This window comes from Phyllobates terribilis, unplaced genomic scaffold (assembly GCF_046119375.1).
Source record: "Phyllobates terribilis strain yellow unplaced genomic scaffold, ASM4611937v1 Scaffold_2__4_contigs__length_985480577, whole genome shotgun sequence".
In the NCBI taxonomy this organism is placed as follows: domain Eukaryota; kingdom Metazoa; phylum Chordata; class Amphibia; order Anura; family Dendrobatidae; genus Phyllobates; species Phyllobates terribilis.
In genome coordinates, this window is record NW_027362762.1 from 163102932 (window position 1) to 163127534 (window position 24603).

The 24603-nt window shown below is 39.2% G+C and overlaps 1 protein-coding gene across 1 annotated transcript in view; it reads left to right on the forward strand.

The window, feature by feature from the left end:
* Nucleotides 1–24603, forward strand: part of DIP2B (disco interacting protein 2 homolog B) — a 191547-nt gene that overhangs the window by 127989 nt on the left and 38955 nt on the right. Inside the window, exons 6-18 of the mRNA XM_073669027.1 lie at nt 694–870; nt 1542–1739; nt 2980–3071; nt 8544–8654; nt 10732–10855; nt 12686–12795; nt 15558–15660; nt 15838–15902; nt 16283–16376; nt 19424–19543; nt 21576–21690; nt 21916–22055; nt 24133–24269. Of these exons, the coding sequence (XP_073525128.1) occupies nt 694–870; nt 1542–1739; nt 2980–3071; nt 8544–8654; nt 10732–10855; nt 12686–12795; nt 15558–15660; nt 15838–15902; nt 16283–16376; nt 19424–19543; nt 21576–21690; nt 21916–22055; nt 24133–24269 (1586 nt within the window). The remainder of the gene's footprint in view (nt 1–693; nt 871–1541; nt 1740–2979; nt 3072–8543; nt 8655–10731; nt 10856–12685; nt 12796–15557; nt 15661–15837; nt 15903–16282; nt 16377–19423; nt 19544–21575; nt 21691–21915; nt 22056–24132; nt 24270–24603) is intronic.

The following is a 24603-nucleotide window of genomic DNA, read 5'->3' on the forward strand; positions in this document are numbered from 1 at the left end:
GGATTAGTCAGCATCTTACATAATTTTGGAATTGGAAAGAATGGTTTTAAAACAATAGAATGAGGCCCCTTTGGATCCAGCACCGGCTGCTCCGGTGGTCTGCCTTGGGGCAGGATGTTCTCTTCTTCAGTCACCGGACTTCTGAAGTATGTGATTGTCTGCAGCGATCTGAGTGACTGGAATATGATGTCATCAGACGTACATCTGCTGCTTGACTGGGTCTTGAGTTGTCCGTGCATGGGAAATACAACTTAGTGCAGTGAGCTGACTGTGCCACTTATTTTTCTGCCTCTGATGATATCCCATTCCAGTCATCTGACAGCTGCAGACAGTCACAGGCCTCAGCAGTCAGGTGACAAAAGTCCTCAATTCCTGCCCTAGTGCAGACCACTGGAGTAGCCAGTGCTGAATCCACAGGGGTGAATATGCCTCATTTAAGTGTTTTAATACCATTCCAATTTTTTTGATGTCAGAAAATCCCTTTAAGACCAAAAGGTAAATTCCACAACATATCAGCAAATTTAAAAAAATCCAAATGTTCTAAAATTTCCGGTTGTCAGGAACAGTTTGCAGTTGATTTATAGTTTAGCAATGGCTGCAGTTCCATAGTTGGGGTCCGTTACTTTATGGCATAGTATAAGCTGAGAGGTATTTTTATCCCTCTAAATGGCGCCATATTGTGAAATGCTGCAGATTCGCCCATCACCTGTGTGCTGTTCTGTGTATTACCATCTTGTTCCGCTGTTGCAGGCGTTGCCGTCAATAGCCGAGTGTCTACAAAGATCCAACAACTACTGAATACGCTCAAGCGACCAAAAAGACCACCATTAAAAGAATTCTTTGTGGACGATTTTGAAGAGATTGTGGAAGGTATCCTTTATCTGTCAGATGTTCACGAAGGATTTTTGGACATGTAGTCACATTCACTATTTAAAGAGGTTGTCCACTACCTTCGTATAGATTGCCTATCCTTATGATAAGTCACCAATGTCTGATCGGTAGGGGTCCGACACCCGGCACCCCTGCTGATCAGCTGCTATCTGTTTCGGCGGCTGTGACTGCTGGCTGGAAATACTCACTTGATGAGATGTCTGCCTTTTGATAGTGGCCAAGGCTTGGTACTGCACATGCTCCTCCTATTCAAATCAATAGGATGTGGATGTGCAGTACCCTGTGGTGGCCACTATCAGAAGACGGCGCCCTCTGCAAGTGAGCATTTACGCCCAGCGGTCGCCACGGACACCAATAACAGCTGATCTGCGCGGGTGTCTGACCCCTACCGATTAGACATTGATGACCTATCCTAATGATAAATCATCAATGCTAAAGTAGTGGACAACCTCTTTAGTCTGTAGCAGTATTTGCTCTAGATACGTTGTTCTTGATTTTTAGGGCTTTAAAGGGTTACCTGATTGATATCGATTTGCAAAGAAAAATTTGGAAATTGTCCCATGAAGTCAGATTTTATGGCCTCTTTTACATATTGGGGGATTTACATTATTGAATGGAATTTACATGTTTGTTATGTTTGTACCACTCAGTTCCTAGGCCAGACCCTAACCAACCAAAACCAGAAGGTCGCCAGATGACCCCTGTGAAGGGAGAGCCGCTCGGAGTGGTGTGTAATTGGCCGCCGTCAGTAGAAGCAGCTCTGCAGCGATGGGGAACCACACAAGCAAAGTGTTCATGTCTCACCGCACTGGACGTGACTGGGAAACCTGTCTACACGCTGACTTATGGTACGGTGACCAGAAAATAATGTCTTCTACAGAGTTTCCTGCTTTTACAGCACTAGGAGTATTTGCTGTCCGTTTTAGAGCCGTGTTCTTACTTTTCTTTCTGTTTTGGAGCTTTGTGCTGCCTAAAAAATCCTTAGCCCTCTTCTGGTGTATTGCATTCAACTACTGATACTTCTACTTAAAAAGAATAGGACAATGACCTTTTATTGAAATCAAGTTTTTGTGATTATTATTATTATTATTATTTTTTTTTTTTTACGTTTTCACAATTTTCTTTTTTTGTTTTTCATATCACAATCTATATGGAAAAAAAAAAAAGAAATCTTGTAATTTTCTCTTCATAGACTTTTCAGAAGTCTCATTATCATCACAGGCAGGATTAGAATGACAGGTAACTCCTCTATGCTCAGGTTATAACCCCGGATCCACCAATCACAATGGACAATACAATACTTGTGGATTTCCTGACAACACAGGACATTAAAGTCTAAAAAAGCCCAATTGGCCAATGTGAAAAATGCTAGATTTCTAATTATTTAAAATGTAAATCGTGATATTCAAAATTAAAAGTAATTACCCCCCATAAAAGACTTAATAAAACTGGATATATGGAAGCTGCATTTTATCACAACTGCCAGTTTTAAAGTGAATCTGTGTCTTTCAACACCATGGTTTGTGTAGATTCATTTAATAATGTATTTTTATACTAGTTAGATTTACTTTTTAACTCCTTCACCTGCATAAACAGAGTTAGGATATGTGCGCACAATGTCTTTTTCAAGTGGACTTCGCATGGAATCCACCTGAAAAAGTGCTGCAAAACCGCCATAAAAAATTGAACATGGCGCACAGCAATGTGCAAACTACTTTGCTGTGCACATGTTCAGCCTTCTGTCATTTCTTTTAACCGCTTCATGGTTCAGAAGTGATATGCTCTTCTGGTGGCTTCTCTTGAAAGCCACCTGCTCTGATACACTTGAAAGGGAAAAGCAAAGACACCGGCGGTAGAGCTACCGGAAAAACAAACGGACACCAGCGAAGCCGCTTCAGGAAAACAACCGCTGGTTCCACTGGTGTCTTAAAGACGTGGGAGCATACCCTCAAACAATCAAATTCTGTTTGCCTGATACCACCACAAGGGGGAGCTTGGTGCGTACAAATGAATGACTTTGCTGTATGTATAGGTGGTATATGGTGGGGGTTTTGAGATTTGACTGTAAGATAACTTTTCCTATTGCAGGAAAATTGTGGACCAGAAGCGTGAGACTGGCTTACACCCTTCTTAATAAACTGGGGACCAAAAATGAGCAGGGGCTGAAGCCAGGTGATAGGGTAAGGTCATACTTTTTTTTATATTTGCATGTATTTTATGCGCTATTTTATTTATATTTTGTTGTTTTTTTAATTGAAAACAATGAATTTGGTTATCTGTTTATAATTACATATTTTAAGTAAATTTGGCTCAATTAACATTTGCGTTGTCGATCTCTGTTGGAGGTTCATCAAAAAAAGAAAAGTAGAAAAATTAAGACAGACAGAAAAAGAAGACACTCCATTAAAATCAATATAGATCGTTAGTGACCTTTAGATTTCACAGATGACGGACCTTTCACGGCTTTAGGGCTGACATAGATTTTATTATGACATATGTAAATTCACACCCTTTAAGCCCCGGACAACACCGATCTTTGTGGGATAAAAGCCTGAAACCTTAATAGACCTCTTTAAGATCAGTCCATCCCATCACTGACATTTAGATCCATTGGGTAACAACTCCATCATAACTTGATGGCAAACTTAGGATATATTCCAGTGGAAAGCGATTCCTTTTGAAGTGAAGAAATACTCCTTTTTTAACACACTGGGAGAGTAACCATTGGTTTTTATTTTATGAATCAATAGTACACCTAAAAATAAGTAACTTTTGTAATATATCTTATCAGCGAATTCTGCTGCTTTCTCCACCTTGATCTTTCACTCTCCAAAGTGTAAAATTTGTATTCAGTGAAGACAGACTTTCCCATTACATAGATAGAAGACGACAGTTGGTGCTTATAAGATTCTATGGAGAGGGGAGGAGCTAGAGGCAGACACTGACATTTTGCTGCAAGTTCTACTGAAATGACCGTTACAGTTCTCGATACAATGAGCACAACTGCCAGATTTTATGTGAGAAATGAGACTTTGGAGAATTGAGAGTTCAGACCAGGAGGAGAAAGAAGTTGATTTCTCTTATAAGATTTATAAAGTTTCTTATTTTCATGTTTTATATTGATGTATGAAAAAAAAACCTGATGGTTACTCTTTAAGAGGACCAGTTACTTGCCATAAATACTATATATATATAATTTTTTTTTTTACCTGGTCTAAATGTCACGGTTCTAATTAATCAGTAGTTGTCTTTCTTTGTTCCTGCACCTCTGTGTTCCTGAGATTTGGCCCCCTCTTCCCTGTATGTAAAATTAAGTATGTTAGCCAAGGGGGCATGGTCACCAACTCTTTTCTGGGGTTCTTCCTGAGGATCTTGCCCCCTTGGTTAATAAGATTAGATTTATATCAATGGAAGATTTGCATATTTCCCACAGGAGCATTGCAAGGCTCCTCACATTGGCACGTCAGGCTTGACATGTCACTCTCTTCAAGGAGAAACGTTACCCCTTGGATCCCAGAGCAGATAAAGCAATTACATGTTAATTGAAAGTGACAGGTCCTCTTTAATACTTGCTCTCTTTATTATTACTATTATCTGTGGTTTCTGTCTTTTTTTATGCTCAGAAATGTACAGAAGATTGTAAAAGCCAAATTCAATTATAATAATGTAGCTGTGGAAGTAACAAAGTAGGTCTCGGGAGACTTTTTATGATGTGTGTTATTTGTGCCCCAGGAAAGCTGAGCACTGGATGGAGAGATTAGCGGGATCTCATAGCCATCAGCCCTGATGAACCCAATAATCTCACCACTTAGGATACGTTTCTTTGATGCTGATATGTTTACTATTAATTCAGAGAGAAAAAAAAGTTGAGTCAGTCTATAAGGTTTCTCTCATTTTATGTAGCTAAAGCCTTTTTTTTTGTGTAATGAAATGTTATGCTACTTTGTAATATAACCAGTTAGGCCAAAAAAGTCCCATTTTCAAACTGTATCTAGATAATGGTATCCAGCCAGTTACATTTAGTCTGAATGACTGGCTCTGCTGAGCCAAGGAACCAAGTGAAATTACCTTCTTCTTCAATATAACAATCCTATAAATTAGCAAACAGATCCTATACGTTAGGCTATCAGTTGCAACATGATTATAGTATGGTCTAAAAATTATCCTGCAGGACTCAATTATACTGCTCAATATGAAAATTTAAGCTAAAGTCCTGTAAGCAGATGATGTAGACTTCTGTCTGGAAATTTTTCCACAAAACCTTAAAGGAGTGAGAATTGGTACTTGTTTTGTTGTCCCTAATCCACCCTAAACTTTAGACCTACCTAAAAATTATATTTCTAGATTTGTTTTTGTTTTTTTTGTGTCAATCTTTGTTACTAGTGTTTTTTTTTTTCATCACATGTGATAACGTTGTGTTTTATGTATTTTTGTGTCTGTCTTCTTGTCTTATCACTGCTGGCATGTACATCCATTGGATGAGTATCTTCTTTTTAGACACTTGTCTAAATCTGTTGTATTCATTATATATGTATTTTTTTGGTGTGAATACCACTTTTATGCACATAAAACACAAATTAAGTAGGAGACCATTTAGTGGGTTCCGCTGCGCCCCCTTTAGTCCTACAAGATGCTCTAATGTAAGGTTTATATTAAAGGGGTTTTCTGGTTTCAGAAAAGACCTGTTCTCAGGCAGTTTTTAATGTAAAAAAAATAACCCAATCTGTGTTTTACTCACTTGTATTGGGTCCAGTGGCATGTTTCCGCCGCTGCACCGTCTCTGTTGTTTGTCTGCAGCACTAATGTAAGGAAACACTGCTGCAACCAATCACTGAGCTCCGCATAGATGACAGCTCAATGATTGACTGCACTGCTGTCAATGATTTCAGCACTGCAGACAAACAACGAAGACCGCAGCAGCAGAGACTCAGTCCCCAGAACTCAGCAAGGGCGGGAAAAGTTCAGTTTTGTTTTATTTTATTTATTTTTTTTACAACAAACTCTGCCTGGAGACAGAACTTTTCTGAAACTGGAGAACACTTTAACTGTTGTCGCTGCCATCATTTTCATTTGTCATGTCCAATTCATTGCACCATTGTGGCTTTTTTTTGTGTCCTCCATTGTATAGACATTTTATGTCATTGCAATATAATTTTATATATATATATATATATATATATGTATATATATATATATATGTGTGTGTATATATATATATATATATATGTGTATATATATTTATATATATGTGTGTATGTATATATATATATATATATATGTGTATATATATTTATATATATGTGTGTATGTATATATATATATATATATATATATATATATATTTTTATCATTGAATGTATGTCCAGTGATATGTCTGTTCCATGATGCCATGCTCCTCTGCGCAAACTTAGTTTTGGATGCAGAATAAAATAGTTACGCTTTACAACAGTCTCTCCATTTTCTAGAGCTTAAAAAAAAACTTAAAAAATCACTATGTCAAAAGCTGCCAGTTTTTGCTCTTATTTTATTGTTTGTGCTCCTCCTTTTATTATAAATTTGCAATACGGTTCCAGAGATGGGGGCTTTTTATTTAGTGCTAGTTATTATGGTCTTTTACAAGGGTACGATGCTCACAGGGTAAAAATGTAGAACAGCCTAAATACACACCCCAGAGAATCCGGCGAGCCACGTCCCTTTGGTAAAGACCATTAAAATATAGCACTAAATATAAAAAATCATATCTCTGGAACCATACAGCGGATTAAAAATAAACAAAAAAGTTCTTACTCGGGATCAGTGGGAATAAAATAAGAACACAAACTGGCCACTTTAGACCTGGTGATAGGTCCTCTTTAAATGCTGAAGCACTGCATGTCCAGTATCATATATTCCACACAGCAATGTTTTCAGGAGTCAACTTTTTCAGTGCTATCGACATTGGTTCTCCTACTCTATAAAAGAAAAAACAGAAGATCCTCAGCTTACAGATAAGGTTGTTCTCATCAGTTTGTTTGTAGAAAACTCCGCTCCTCTGTCTCCCCTCCCGGCTTCCTGCTTGCCAGGGTGGGAGTGCATTGCTGATAGATTGGCAGATAGATTGATCTGTGCTGTGCACTGTCCAATGATACAAACAGAAGCATTTTGTGTCTGCAACATCATAGGAGCGCAGTAGTGGCACTGAAGTTGGCTAGATCCTGCCAGCTATAGATCTACACTCACAAGCTTTATATCAAACAACTTGGAAAAACTGTGCTCGCTTCTTGCCTAGGAGACTGGCCAGCTCTCATAGAACTGCAGCTGTGGCTAGTAACCTAGGCAATGAGCTGTAAACAATAAAGTAAAAAAAAAAGTCCCTCCATGCTTGAAAACGCAGAGGATTTTTAATTGCAGAGTTGCTTGTTTTAACATCACTGTGCAATTGTACCCATTGGAGTTGATAGGACAACATAAAGACCCACTGATTTCGACAGGACTAGCCAATCTTCTAATGTGTATGGGGCCCACACAATGATGTTGGAGGTCAGAAGGATTGGGCACGCTGAATTTTGATGACTGATCCTTTTGATCTCACAGAGGTTAGTCTGGTCGTAGTTTAGTCTCCACTCCTTATTGAAAACACATAGAAATGTATAGTTGAAGGGACCTCCGGGGTCATCTGGTCCAACCCCATGCTCAATATAGGATTCAATAAACTATCTCAGACAGATGTCTGTCCAACCTCTGTTTGAAGACTTCCATTGAAGGACAAGTGGCAGCTTGTTCTACTCATTGATCACCCTCACTGTCAGAAAGTTTTTTCTAATATCTAATCTGTATCTTCTCCCTTTCAGTTTCATCCCATTGCTTCTGGTCTTTCTTTGTGCAAATGATAGTAAGGATGATCCCTCTACAGTGTGACAGCCCTTCAGATATTTGTAGACAGCTATTAAGTCTCCTTTCAGTCTTCTCTTTTGCAAGCTAAACATTCCCAAATCCTCTAACCGTTCCTCGTAGGACATAGTTTGCAGTCCGCTCACCATCCTGGTTGCTCTTCTTTGAACTTGCTCCAGTTTCTTCATGTCTTTTTTAAGATGTGGTGCCCAGAACTGGACACAGTATTCCAGATGAGGTCTGACCAAAGAGGAGAGGGGGATAATTACTTCACGTGATCTAGACTGTATGCTTCTGTTAATGCAACCCAGAACTGTTTGCCTTTTTTGCTGCTGCATCACACTGTTGACTCATGTGCAGTCTATGATCTATTAGTATACCCAAGTCTTTTTCACATGGGCTGTTGCTTAGCTCTATTCCTCCCATTCTTTAAATGCTTTATTCATTTTTCTTGCCCAGATGTAGGACTTTGCATTTATCTCTGTTAAAAAAACATTCTGTTAGTTTCACACTTGATCTAACTGAGCTTCATGTGTATGAGGAATTTGGGAAGAATAGTGTTCAGCTGACAACTATCAAAGGTGTAGGACACCCTAAGATTGTTTGTAATGGGATATTGGTCTTAACTGAGCCTTTGCCTGGAAACTTACTTTTGAAAACTTATTTTTTTTTCTCTTCTAAACTATTGATTTGTATAACTAGATGCTTAGCTTGCAGTATTTAATCCAGTTAATAATTGATTGACTGTTCTGCCAATCTTCTCATAAATTGCCTTCTTTCAGGTGGCCCTGGTCTATCCCAATAATGATCCAGTCATGTTTATGGTTGCTTTTTACGGCTGTCTCCTGGCAGAAGTCATTCCAGTGCCGATTGAGGTACCTCTTACTAGAAAGGTAACAATAAAATTTAGAGTAATGTCGGACACATTCTCAGGCCTTCAATCTCCGGTACCTACTCCAGTTGCAGACTTCTCTTGGCCCTTTGACGTTTGCTAGTAATTGTACCTAAAAATGTATTTCCAGCAAACGAGAGAGTGACGTAGGGTGAAAGCAAAGCTATTCATAATTTATGTTCCTGACTTTTTTCTTGAATAATTGAATATATAATGTAGTCTGGGCCATTTTATTATAGCAAGGGCTAATTGCAGCAAAAGCATTTTTTGGAAATGTACACGGTCATCGCAACTGAACAGTATCATATATCATACGCTGTTACTGATGTGCTGGCACCCCAAGAGTCTGAGATCCAGTCAGAGAGTGCAGTTATATCTATAGCATTCAAGGGAAAACTTTTTATTCACTTCTTTTTATAATAGCTTTTGACAAATATTAAGTGGAAACAATATGAAAAAGATGCAAAATGCAGTGTTGTGCGTAATAATCAGAAATACAGAAGCATACAGAAAGACTCAAAAAGAACAAAAAAAATGCAATTTACCATTCTGCTACAACTGGCAATCTATCCAGCATCCCAAAAACTATTTAGACTTTCCCTAGTAAAAAAAAAAAACTTCCTTCTTTTAAATTAAAGTTAGTATGTCAGCAAAAAATGACTGTACAATGTAAGTGCAGGCAATCTGTTAATGCAGCAGTTCGTGCACCTTTGCATGATACCATGTCCAAGGACAAATCTAGGTTCGAAACTCAACACTTTTTGCCTTTATGTAGTATTTTTAATGTACCTGAAACCTTTTAAGATGTACTAATAAATTGGGGGAATCTTAAAGGGAATCAGTCAGCAGATTTTTGCTATTTAAACTGAGAGCAGCATAATATAGGGCAAGTGAGCCTGATTCCAAGGATGTTTCACTTACTGGGCTGTGTGCTGTAGTTTCAATACAATCACTGTTTAATCAGCAGGAGATGATCATTGCCTGACTAGGTCTCATGTGTACCGCAGTCCAGCTAATCTGTATAACCCCGTCCCCACCACTTATTGGCAGCTCGCTGGTAATGTACACAGGACGCTGCCGATCAGGGGTGTGTGCAGGGTTATACCCAGTTTAGCATTCTGACCTCTGCTACATGTACAACAGATAAAATGGGGATTTTATCAAAACTGAACCAAGCAGTCCAGTAAGTGACACATCGTTGGAATCCGTCTCTCCTGCCCTATATTCTGGTGCTCTTGGATTACATAGCAAAACCTGCTGACAGATTCCCTTTAATCCAAGCAGGGGCTTTTCCTTTCCGTGTTGAGGATCTTTAGAGCCAATCTACGCGAGCTGAACTTTGGACTTTGTGTTCACCTTCCCACCTCCTCTACCTTGAGTGATTGTTCTGGATTTACAGGAGACAAAGGAAGGTGGAAAGGTGCACTGATCTGCTCTGCTGTGCCAAGGGTGCACTGAGCTTCTGGGCTTGGTTTGAACAGTCCTTTTGTGCTGACACACTTCCTTTAAGTCATTCACAAAGTTAACATATATATAAACCCCATGAGTAGGGTTTCCACAGTCTCATGGGAAGGGAATATGGATGCGAAGGGCACCATGTGTTATCATAAGTTATTTTATGATCATACATAATGCTATAGTTAGAACAAATCCTTGGTGACAAGGTGTCTTGCATCAATGAGGTATAACCATCCCAAGGGCAAAAAAAAAAGAGGAGGATAATATCAAAGCGTAATTGGTTACTAAGAGTTTATAGTTTGCACAAATTGTGAAAGTTTGCTAAAATCCCATTAAAATTCATAGTTGTAGTCTGAGGCTCCTTTGATTTGAAGGTCAATTTAAACACATGTTCATAGATCCCCTCTGATACAAACTTCTGACTTGTCTCAATAGCCGGCGGTACGAAGCCATTGGACGCAATCATACAGATATCTTAGCAAGATATTGTACTAAAATTTATAGTCAGTTTCCATGAGCATCCATTTTTGTTCCACGATGACTGGCTAAAATCACAGCAATATCAATGAGCCTCATCATTGACTTCTTCTGCCCATTTGACTTCTCTCCTTCATAAACAGGATGCTGGTGGGCATCAGATTGGTTTCCTGCTGGGAAGCTGTGGTGTGAAGCTCGCTCTTACCACTGAGGTTTGCCTGAAAGGACTGCCAAAAACGCAGAATGGAGAAATTGTGCAATTCAAGGGTAAGCCACTCGATTATTTTCCTGCCTAGAATATATTTTTTCCAGTATTTTGTTTTGATATTTTCACTTGGAATTCACAGAGCGGTGAAATTAATAAAATGTAAAAATGATATATATTTTATAATTACATTCTTTAGTCGCACTGTCACTGTGGAAAAAGCATCTTTTTTCCAGCTGTTTTTGTGAAGTAGTGTCTGCGGTTTTATTGTCTGCCATTTAAATTGTGTTTTTAATTAGTCTATTTCTGGGTGTTATTTGTGACAGACACACATTAATTTCTGTGAGAGACAGAATCTAAAAATAAAAAAAACAGAAAGTCACATTGTATGATGTTTTAACGATTAAATTGTATTTTATTGCATGAAATAAGTATTTAATCACCTACCAACAAGGAAGAGTTGTGGCTCTCACAGACCTGTTAGTTTTTCTTTAAGAAGCCCTCCTACTCTGCACTGTATTAATTACACCTTTTTGAACTCGTTACCTGTATAAAAGACACCTGTCCACACAATCAATCACACTCCAACCTCTTCACCATGGCCAAGACCAAAGAGCTGTCTAAGGACACCAGGGACAAAATTGTGGACCTTCAAAAGGCTGGGATAAGCTAAAGGACAATATGCAGGCAGCTTAGTGAGAAGGCAACAACTGTTAGCTCAATTATTAGAAAATGGAAGAAACAATGATTGCCAACATTCCTCAGTCTGGGACTCCATGCAAGATCTCACCTCGTGGGTAAGGATGATCCTGAGAAAGGTCAGGAATCAGCCCAGAAGTACACGGGAGGACCTAGTCAATGATCTGAAGAGAGCTGAGACCACAGTCTCAAACATTACCAGTAGTAACACACTATGCTATCATGGATTAAAATCCTGCAGGGCACGCAAAGGTCCCCCTGCTCACGCCAGCACGTGTACAGGCCCGTTTGAAGTTCTCCAGGTACCATCTGGATGATCCAGAGGAGGGATGGGAGAAGGTCATGTGGTCAGATGAGACAAAAATAGAACTTTATGGTATCAACTCCACTCGCCGTATATGGAGAGGAAGAAGGATGAGTACAACCCCAAGAACACCGTCCCAACCGTGAAGCATGTTGGGGGAAACATTATACCTTGGGGTGCTTTTCTGCAAAGGGGACAGGACAACTGCACTGTATTGAAGGGATCATGGATGGGGTCATGTATCGCGAGATTTTGGCCAACAACCTCCTTTTATCAGTAAGAGCATTGAAGATGGGTCGTTACTAGGTCTTCCATCATGACAATGACCCGAAACACACAGCCAGGGCAACTAAGGAGTGGCTACGTAAGAAGCATTTCAAGGTCCTGGACTGGCCTAGCCAGTCTCCAGACCCGAACCCAATAAAAAATCCTTGGAGGGAGCTGAAACTCAATGTTGCCGAGTGATAGCCCCGAAACAGGAAAGATCTGGAGAAGATCTGTATGGAGGAGTGGGCCAAAATCCCTACTGCAGTGTGCGCTAACTTGGTCAAGAACTACAGGAAACATCTGACTTCTGTAATTGCAAACAAAGGTTTCTGTACCAAATATTAACTTCTGTTTTTCTATTGTATCAAATACTTATTTCATGTAATAAAATACAAATTAATCATTTAAAAATCATACAATGTGATTTTCTGGTTATTATTTTTAGGTTCTGTCTCTCACAGGTAAAGTGTACCTACAATAAAAAGTATTTTTTCAATGTACTTGTTAGTTTTTTTTTCTCAAAACTACCCAACGGAACATTACCTGAAAATAGTTCCGGGGGCTTATATTAACCTCTAAATTCCAAACACCAGGGGCTCACAATTTATGCATTTTTCTATAGGGTGGCCAAAGCTGAAGTGGGTTGTGACTGATTCCAGGTATCTGACCAAGGCACCAAAGGACTGGCAACCACACATCACAGTTGCGGGCATAGAACCTGCTTACATTGAGGTAACCAGGCTGGTAAAATCTGTCATGTTGTACATGTAGTCCGATCTGTGAACACGGTATAGAGAAGGAGAAGCTGTGCAGAATGATATATAGGTTTGCAGATTAAGATATTGTATTTTATTTATTGAGATCCCTGGTGTTTTGTGTACATACGAGTCCAGTGGGCGGTCCTACTAATGATTGACTGCTGTATCAATCATGGACTATCAATCACTGATAGGTCCGCCCACTGGACTCGTATGCATACAAACACCATGGATTTCAAAGAAGAGAATCCAAGGTTTGCTGAACGTTTTCCCACAAAAATGTCTATCAATCTGGTCAGATTCTCCTGCTCTCTAACATCCGGCCTGCAGGTCAAATACCATTTTCAACAAAACAGGTTCCCTTTAAATGTAATTGTTTATGACTTTTTTTTATACTTGTTGATTTGTATAAAAGAAAAAAAAAATTGGACTCCCCAATAATACCTTCTACCCTGAAATACTACATTAAAATGCCAAATTACTTGCACTTTTCTCCTCCATCTTACATGGGGAATTGAGAGCTGCAGGTAGCACATAGGGCGGTAGAGTTACTGAGGCAACCATATAACACCTAAAGGGCACCCATTTGATTTTGGGATTGACTATCTAATGTGTATGCGGGCCTCCTAACCATCTTTCATCAGGTAACATTGGGGAGTATAAAGATCGGACAGCTGGAATTAAGTCGCCCGATCCTTTTGTTTGACAGTGAGATAAGCCGCTGCCAGATAATTATGGCATCTGCTTCTCCTTAGAAAACGTAGGAATCCGTTGTACAGCCCAGAATGCTAAATGCCTGTCTCTATGCCTGATCTACTATTGGCCATGAGATGGCTAGTCCTTTTTATGTGAATTTAGTTGTACGTTAGAATTTTCTTAACATTAATTAAACAAAAAAGATTTAAAAAAATGTTAATGCCTTAAAGGGAATCTGTCAGCAGATTTTTGCTACTCCATCTGAGAGCAGCATGATGTAAGCAAAGAGAAGCTGAATCCAACGATGTATCACTTAGTTACAGAGTTTTTATATGTAGCAGAGCTGTGAAAGCTAAACCCACCCACACCAGACTCTCTATGTAAGTAGTCTATTGACAGTGAGCTGCTTATCACAGGAAGGGGCGGAGTTATACTAGCAAGCACATGCCAACTAGTCTAAGCAATTACAACTTCCTAGTAATAAAACCTTCGCTATAAGTAAACAGCACACAGCCTAATAAGTGACACATCGCTGAATTCAGTGTTTTAACCCCTACCTCATGCTGTACTCGGATTACATAGCAAAAACCTGCTGACAGATTTCCTTTAAGAAATATAAGCTAGGCTAGAATTAGACATCCCTGATTAATTACCACTTGCTGCTTATTAGAGGGATGAGCTGGTAAAGTTACTTCTCACCCATTGGCTTCTACAACGTCACTGCTTGTCTGCAAAGTGTTCTCCAAAAAACCATCCGTCTCATTTACAGCGGTCATTGATAAAGGGAAAATCATTTCTATGGTTATGGACCGAAACCTCAGCAAATATTTGGCAATTATATCTGTCTCTTATGAAGCTCTGTGACTTGGCCGGGCTTGTCTTAAGTCCTTGTCAATAGCCAGGATGAATTATCTAATTTTTTCAGCATTATTATAATTTACAATTACTGGAAGTTCTCTCCTTACCCCTCCTCTAAATTCACTTCTCTTACTTTTCCACCCTTTTAAATCTTTAATAATTGTTTTGTAATATTGTAGAAGTAAGACATTAATATGACTAGATTGTATATTGGCCCAAAATTACAAGTAGACCTTATTTAAGGAAACTGCATGATGCCAGTATGGGAAGAATTATTATATTTGATGCTGATGCAACTAAAATGGAAAATGAAGACTTATTTTTAAATAGTTATCACAAATAGCCTATTGTTTTGTGTCCACAGCTCCTATGTAAACCTATGTGTCTCCAAGGTAAAAGACCACAATCTTGCAGTTTTACTGCTTTACATCAGTAACCTAATATTTGCTAATTGGGGAGCAAGGTGATTTGTAATGTGCACAGAGTTATATTTTCTCCCATACTCCAAAGACATACTGATTGGGAATATAGATTGTGAGCCCGAATGGGGACAGTGGTGATAATGTCTTTAAAGCGCTGTGGAATTAATGGCGCTATATAGGTGAGTAAAATAAATAGTAGGAGGGAGAGGAGAGATGGATGGCAATGGGACTGCAATATCAGACTACAAACAGTTTGTCTGTAGTCTGTTACCATAGATACATATAGGCCTACTTAGGAGCTGTAGTCCGATAACGGTATGAGATTCTACATTAAGGTTGTACTAGAACAATAATAAAATCGCCTTCACAATCCTGTTATTATTTACAGGAGTCCAGGATTAGACAGATAACAATGTTCATAGATGGGTTGTGCAGTGTGCCCATCTTGTGTATTATACGTTGTGCAGTGTGCCCATCTTGTGTATTATACGTAAGTTGTGCAGTGTGCCCATCTTGTGTATTATACGTAAGTTGTGCAGTGTGCCCATCTTGTGTATTATAAGTTGTGCAGTGTGCCCATCTTGTGTATTATACATAAGTTGTGCAGTGTGCCCATCTTGTGTATTATACGTAAGTTGTGCAGTGTGCCCATCTTGTGTATTATACGTAAGTTGTGCAGTGTGCCCATCTTGTGTATTATACGTAAGTTGTGCAGTGTGCCCATCTTGTGTATTAATAATCGCCTCCATTTGTTTTGCAGTATAAAACCAGTAAAGAAGGCAGCGTGATGGGGGTTGCAGTCTCGCGAATAGCCATGCTTTCTCATTGCCAGGCTCTCTCTCAGTCTTGTAATTACACAGAAGGTGGGTGAAATCCAAATGGTGTTGGTGAACTGCTCATTTGTAATATTTTGGCTGCGGTCATCTTTAGATAGGTGAAAAATGTCATTTCTGGATAAACCCTCTAATATGATATTTAGAAGAACAGGAACATGATTAAACAGTATGGCCATTCATGTAAAACTGTGTTTTTTTGTGTAGGTGAAACCATGATAAATGTCCTCGATTTTAAGAGGGATGCTGGTCTCTGGCATGGCATACTAACGGTGAGACTCTCATTTTGTACCCTTGGATAATGTGGCTTGATAATACCTTGCATACAGCAGTGGGTCAGGCTTGAGTAGAGGCTCATACACCGCTATAGGATTTGTAATCTGGATGTGTGCATGCGCCCTTAAGGTGTTGTGAATATTTTCGGAAGTCCTGTTGTAATGGTAGATACTTCTATTCTCTGATATTGTCTGATTAGTCACTGCAGGGAAATCCCAAGCATGATGCCCATTTTGTGCAGTATCAGGGTTATTCCTTTTCATTGGCAAGAGCTGTGTGTGAACTGGCGTATGTCCCAAGCACGTCATCTATATAAAAAAAAAACAAGTTAACTAAGTTTATAAATGTTATCATATTTTCTATCATTTTCCTTTAGAATGTAGTGAATAAAATGCATACAATCAGTGTTCCGTATGCGGTGATGAAAGCGTGTCCTTTATCTTGGGTCCAAAGAGTCCATGCAAATAAAGGTAATGTACTACATGGTGATAAGTGCACAGGTTCAGAAGAATAAACTTTCCTTCATAATCTTACTGTTAAGTGTTGTATTATCTGCATAAAGGGTCCGCTCTATTAAGCATTCACATACACTAATTACATGTACGGAAATGTTTATGGAGCTGCTTTAAGCTGGAGATACTTGCAGTAAAGCATTGATCATAGAGGCGGATAACTTTGAACAATACTCTGCATTCATCTATATAAGTGATTATCAACTGCATAATGTTTGCATAGATACATTAAAAGAGTATTCCCATCTCCAAGATCCTATCAAAATATGTAGTAGATGTAATAATAATAATATTAGAAAATACTTGCATTTAGAAATGTAGTCTAGTTCTTCTGATTTGCTGTGTCTCTTTCCTCATGTGCAGGCATTGCAGGACCTTAGGTATCCCTGGTTACGACCACTGATAGAGTGACAGTTAGCTAGTTGCTAGTGGCCGTAACCATGGATACCTAAGGTACTGCAATTCCTGCACATGAGGAAAGAGACATAGCGAATCAGAAGAACTATACTACATTTCTAATTGGATGTATTTGCTAATATTATTATTACACCTATTACATATTGTGATAGGATCTTGGGGATGGGAATACCCCTTTAACCCTTGTTGTTAAGGCTGCATTTACACTGCCCAGCTGCTGACTATCTACTTGCAAGCCAATTGGTGGTTGTTTTATAGACTGTTCTGAAAGGCTGCCTGCACACAGAGCCATCGTTAATATGATCGATCTTTGTGCATGGGAATATCATTCTTCTCTGCAGCACATGCCGTGTTTACAGAGGACGATGTGCTGCCGAGAGCAATGATTTTTATGCAAGCTTAAAAATAATTTCACCCGATGAATTAGCATTTTGCTCATTCGTCTGATAATTGTCCATTTAGAGAGACTGATAATCGGGAGCGAGCTTTCCCAAACGCTCTTTTCCCAATTATTGGCCTGTTTAAATGGGCCGTAATTGACTCAAAGAATATAAAATGGCAGTGTAATATGCTGTAACTGCACAGGTATTGGGGTATATATATTTTTATTGCAATAAGATTCAGGTGCTTCATGCTGCAGTGAATGTATAACCTCTTTCACATATTTAAATGATGATCGGCCTAAACAACATATTCAAAATTCTCACTTAAAATGGGTTGTCCAGGATCAACCAAAAAATGGCCAAGGGAGTCATCCGCTACGTCAGCCGCCGCTGTGGTGTTCCCTGCCGGTCTTTGGTTACTTGTTGCAGCAATGCCACGGGGATCTCGTTTGTCAAAGTCACATCATTGTGGTAAAAAGTAAACCGAGACTGGCAGGGAACACAAGAGTGTTGCTTCCTCTTATGGCTTTTTCCTCCTTTGCCCACTTTATTGTTGGTCTTGGATACCTTCTTTATTGGAGTAATCTCTTCTGTGTCCAATATCAGTGATACATGGTTTTATAGACCAGCGACATAAGCGATCTTTATAGCATAAGATTATGGATACATGCACGTTAGGTATTTGCTGCATTTTTGTTGCATTTTTTCCCCTCACAATTTTGTCACAAAAACTAAAGGATTTCCCAAAAACAGCAGAGTTGATGAGATTCCTAACATCTCATGCACACATTGCTTATTTTTTCTTTGCATATTTGAAGCAGTTTAATATCTGCAGCATGTCAATTCTTTCAGCATTTTTGTAGTGTTTTTCACCTATTCTAATGACTAACGCAAAAAAACCACATCAAAAGCAGATGTTTTATGCAGCGTTTTCCTGCCAACACTTTAGTATTTGCAGCGGAAACATCTGCAGCAAATACTTATTGTGTGCACATATCCTTAGGGTGCTTTCACTTTGCGCTCTTCCCCACACTCAGTGGTCCCGTCTGGGCTTATGTCTGAACCCCCCCGCAAAAGGCAATTCGGACATATGTGCCGACAGTGCCTTTGACTATAATGGTGCGTCAACGTGCGCTCTGTCGTACATCATTTTCGGGCGTATACGTCTACTGGAGGCGGACATTCAGGGATAGTCTACTACTACTGGGTGTCTGCATCCAATAGGGCTATGCACCCGAAAATGATGCACAACAGAGCACACATTGACTCTTTATAGTCAATGGCCCCATCGGCGCATACATACAAATCCCATTTTGCGGGGGTAGGAAACCACTGAGTGTGGAGAAGAACGCAATGTGAGAGGGCCATTAATACTGCTTTATCGACTGTGAGGTGAATGAAGATGTCTGACATTTCCCTTCCACCTAAATAATGACTCAGTTATAGTTTTTCACTCTGTAGGCTGTACTGATTTTGGTTTACAATTACTGATGAAATACTTACCAAAAAAACTGACCTGTGAAAAAGGTCTGCATGTAATAAAATGAGCCCCATGATATAATTGATATAATATAATATATATTCTTCTTGCTGACTGAACACTGAGCACAAAGAATTTTTTTTCCCCCAGCCTCAGACCTCTGTCAGCCGAGGAGAAGATTAATTTCTTTTCATGTCACAACTCTGCTCCGGCAGCTCTGGTATTTGTTCTTCTCATACAGCTCCTCTGTCAGTTGAGACACAGGGCTTGAGAGCTGTGTTTCTCGGACTGCAGCCTGTCCTGACATGTGACTATGAGAGGCTGCTGATCGACTTTCCTGAAAGGGACATTTTATTACACTCTTGGAAAACTCCTTTAATAATAGAAGATATCAAAAGAAACCAATAATAGTGAACAGCACCTGTAACTTCACATTGTATATGTGCCATATTGATGGACAGAACTCTTGTCAGTTTATTATCTTGAAACCTGGGTGAGATCACGGCCAGTTTTGAGCAAATTCTATTCTTTATCACGAGGGTTTATTTTTAGTTAGATCAATGCCAATGCCCACAATTGTTTAAATGACGTGGTGCTGAGATCTTGGCATTTAAGTTGATTTTTCTTCCGTTGGAAACAAGAAGTGAAGGAAATGGATATCCTCCATGAATGTACAGCACTGAGATAAAGTCATGAATACGTCTTTGTTTTTTCTTGTCTCTCAGCCAGGGTTGCGGTAGTAAAATGCCGGGACTTGCACTGGGCAATGATTGCACACCGAGAACAGAAGGATATCAGTTTGGCCTCACTTCGTATGCTCATTGTAACAGATGGAGCCAATCCATGTAAGCGTCCTTGTATTTTCTGATTAATGATTATGATAACCAGATTGTAAAGGACAAAACTGCAACATTCAGTGAGATTGTGGACAGTTGATTTTGTGTCAATTTTACTTGACGCTTAAAATTCATATTCATGTTCTATATTTATAGAGTTGGATCATCAGATCAATCCCTTCCTCAAATCCTCAGTAGGTTGCATGGGAAAATATAGTATTACATCTTGCCTATTCGGATGAGTGGGCAACCATTCAATACCCAGTCACAACAAAACCACACTATTGTAGTCACTAACTAAAAGAGGATGGCATTAAGAGACACCCCTTCTATGGTGTCTGTATGCCCCAGTAGGCCAAATAAAAATACCTGAGACATTTACCATCCATTTAATAAACATGTACCGTAATTGATATTTTTAATAAACATATATTGAGAACTGCATATACAGTAACAAATATAGAAAAGGGTGTATTGCAGTCAGTATTTCATTAACTAGGCAAATGTTCAACAGGCAACAGATTTTGGCCCGTTGCCAATCGCCGATCTACTATGTACAAGTGTAATGGCGCTGGTTTAATATCTGACACATACTGAACATTCGTTAATAGAATCATACAGACCCATAGAGTATGCAGGTCACTCATTTTTTGGCAGATCCATGGTAGGTTTGAAGGGGGCTTATGATCAAGAATGAGCGTTCTTATTTATGAATGGGTCCTTATTAGTGATGAGCGAGTATGTTCTGTTAACCCTTTCGCCGAGTATGCTCGGGCGAGCACCGAGTAGTTACAGCTGCTCGGTGATATGGGTGTGCATGATTTGCGACTGTTTGACAGTTTTATTACATGTGAGGAATGTGTAAGAAATAGACATTCCTCGCATGTAGTAAAACTGTCAAACAGTCGCAAATCATGTACACGGGAGTGATTCAAACATATCACCGAGCTGCTGTAAATACTCGGTGCTCGCCCGAGCATACTCTGCGAAAGGGTTAACAGAACATACTCGCTCATCACTAGTCCTTATTCATTCATTGTAGATTTGGTAAGTATTTTACATCAGTATTTTAAAGCCAAAACATGGATGCAAAAAAACGAGAAGTAATCTAAATCTGTACATTATGTCTTCGTGACCACAGACCTGGTTATGGCTTAGAAATCCTGATGCAAAATACTGACCAAAATGGAGAGAGGGGAGTAAACCCCTGCTAGACATATCCACTAAGAACAAAGATATTGGGCATGTACAGATAGAGCCTTCTTTCCCTCAACACCTCAGTCTGAAGGGTTTCCCAGTCAGAATTCCCCGTGATTAGTGCTGAGCGAATCAATTTGCAGAGCCCTGGTTCAGCGGACATGGCAGAAGTCCTTGTCGGCTGGATGGGGAGCCCAGTGAACCCCCTCCTATTGGCATCCCCTGGGCCTTTTGTGATTTGTAAGCCCGGTGTGTCACCATCGCAGATGCTTTGATGTGGCTGCTGGACCAGGATCCTGCTCATCGATTGACTCATCACTACCTAATGGTTGCCCTAAATCAGCAGGGTCAGCTAACACTAATCTGTTGTTAATGGCCACCTTACAATTCTTCACACCTACCTGCAGCCTGCCAGAGGTCATTGGCTTTTTATCACAGCCTATGGGTGATACAATAATGGCTCCTATCATAAGTTCTCCATGCGTGAGAAAGGAATTAGACTTGTGTGTGACCAGGATGGGATGTGATACAAGAAATAATTAGGGGAATTTCTCCTTAAGTAATTACCATTTATATATGCTTCTGCATAGACTTAAGTCTTGAGCTCTTCATTTTATAGTTGGTGTATCCAGCGCCTCTAGTCTAGCATTGTATTAGGATATTTTGAATCTGTGTCCTACTTTAGCTTACCTGCCATAAATATGATGTACAATACAAAGTTATATTGTGGTACCGTGAATATAATATTTTTATATGTAGTGGTAGGTTACCTCTCCTCTGTCAACCCATTTTATTTCATAACTGTAGAATGCACTTAATTTCTGTGTCTTTCTCTGATTTTCAGGGTCTGTTTCATCCTGTGACGCTTTCCTGAGTTTATTTCAAAATTATGGTCTTAAGCCTGAAGCGATTTGTCCATGTGCCACATCTCCAGAAGCCATGACCGTAGCCATCCGAAGGTATAGTAAGGAAATAAACTATCGGCATAATATTTACATTTAGAGAAGGCCTTGATTTTGTTTTCTTGTGTTTTTTTTTCATCTATTTTACAATGAGCATGAAAGGGGTTAAATTCATTCTGCCTATCTCGTTCCCATCTTGCATCTGTCTAATTTAAGCTTGATAATTACGCTCATGATAATGTTATAATGTGCAATGTCATGATAAGAATTATTTTTATTAAGACCTGGGATCCCTGGAGCCCCACTGCCTGGAAGAGCTATTCTGTCCATGAATGGGTTAAGTTATGGTGTTATCCGTGTAAACACTGAAGACAAGAACTCTGCTTTAACGGTGCAAGATGTTGGTCACGTGATGCCTGGAGGTAAGGGAGGACATTTTTGTTGTCTCAATGTGTGATATAAACTAGTCATATACAGCATTTGCTAAAAATGATTAGTTGATTTTTTGTTGTTGTTTTAATCAGTTCTTTAGGTGGCTCCATAATCTCCATATATTTTTGTTAAATATATATATGTTGTGATGTTATATTTGCTTTTACTGCTTTTGGACTATCCACAGACTTTATTTGTCCGGGCAGTCCACATTTATTTCAGCGGTGACGTTCTAAAACAGTGTGTTTATCAATTAGGAATCACTTACCCTGCTTCCTCCTCCGGACCCAGTGAACATGTGGTCGCGTGGTGTAGGAAAGGAACACCAGTTGCTGGGTCCTAAGAATACCAAACAGCCCCATTATGCTGCTAGGAGGCTGAAATCTCCCTGTAGTTGGGCTAATATACCCAGCCCGGTTACAAGGGAAAGCAGTAAAACAATGTATTAATATGTTAAAACCTGTTGGGGGGGCACAACAATGCATTGATATGTTAAAACCTGTTAGAGGGCACAGTGCATATAATAAATGAGAACAATAAATAAAAATAGCATAAATAAAATGGCAAAGAAAGCATAAATAAAAAACAAAACCAAACAAAAAAAAAAAGAGACACTGCTAGTGTACATCACTGTTTTTAGTCCAACTTCCCACCGTAAAAACATGTTAAATATCTAAAAATAATCTCTACAGAAAAGTGAAGTCAATTTAAAATGTTTTCAGCTGTCCTTTATGGTTGTAAAAACAAAAAAAGAAGAAAAATAGACACGAATCGCCTATCTTTCTTTACATTTTCCCCCAATATCAGCAAAGGAAAAATAGGAATGACCTAAAAAGCCCATGTAAAATTATTTCAATATCTAAATGAGAAAGAATGATAGAGCTGTTAAAAGCTCATGTACAATAAAACCCGAAAACATGCCTGGTCGGGAATGGGAGTAAATGGCCAAGTCATGAATTGATTAATAGTTTATTCATGGAAACAATCGAATTGTTTTAAGATTATATGACATTTTCTACTAGCATAGATTTTACAAAATCTCTGTTAGTATTGTGACTCATTAATAATCCCCATTACTTTTAAATCTGTAAATACACCACAACTATAGAGAAGAAGGACCTGGACCACACATGCAAATATTATTCATTGATCTATTGTGGCAAAGCAAAATTTTCATAAATGAAAACAAGGTTTTTACTTAAAGTAGATGTACCAAGTTTGAAAGTTTGTCCTTATCCTTGGAATAGGAGTTAACTACTGGGACGTCCACTGATCCCAAGAATGGAGCTCTGAAGAACCTTGTCTGAATGGAGCCAAGGTCAAGAATGAACACCTCCACTATCTATTCATTTTCAATGGGAACACCAGAGTAGCCCAGCACAGCAATCCGCTAGTATTCGGCACTTCCATTGAGAATTAATGAAGCTTGGCCGTGCATGCTTAAAGTCCACGCTATCCGAATGAGGCTTTTCAGAGCTCCGTTCTCGGGATATGTTGGGTTTCCAGCTGGTGGACCTCCAGCAATTAGGAAATTATCTTCTATCCTATGTATAGAAGATAACTCCTAATCTTAGTACAATTCCTTTAATGTCCTTATCAAATTGTTTAAGCTCACTGTCAAGTCATGACTACCACGTTAAGTTATTACTTGCATTATTAGTAGAGTACCACATGGCGACCACCCCAACTCGACCCCCAAAGAGGTTTGACCAAGGTGCCAAACATCACCCCTGTTGCTAGGAAAAGCTCTCAGGGTCCTGGGACCCAACATCTCCAGAAACACCGCACCAACACAAAGTGAACTCCTCTCACAAACTCACTTTTACAAGCTGATCCAAATAAATGGAAAAAAGACAGAAAATACACCACAATTGTAGAGTTAAGAGACCTGGACCGCACATCTAAATATTACACTTTATCTTCCTGCGGCTAATGACCATGAGGTTCTTAGTTAACTTTTTGGTCAATCTTTTTTACAATTATTTGTAACACAAATTGATCCAGCACACAAGTAAGTATACAATCACAGTCTGTTGCCGTCTGATTCCAGCTGTTCTGCTTTTTCAGGGGTGATGTGTATCGTAAAACCGGAATCTGTGCCGCAGTTATGTAAAACAGATGAGATTGGAGAAATCTGCGTGAGTTACAAAGGAGGGGGAATAAGTTATTACGGACTGTCGGGAGTGACGAAGAATACATTTGAGGTGTGTATACATAGAAAGCATATGTCTTTTTGCTTGCATGCCCCAGGGCAAAACTTTTGATTGTGATTATTTGTTTTACACTGGCTAAATAATTAAAATGCAGCACTAGTGAATAGTAAATCCTGAGAATCATAAGACACATTCAAGGTAAATTCTACATTTTATTCACCTTCTGGCAATCCTAAAATATAGAGAATGAATCTATTCAGAGTTCTTCATTTTGTTCTTATTATGCAAAGTGTGAAACCCATGGTAAATCCACAGCATTTCCACAGCTAAATTCACACAATATATTGTAGACCTTGTCGCTGCAAATCATTTATAGAAATAAGCA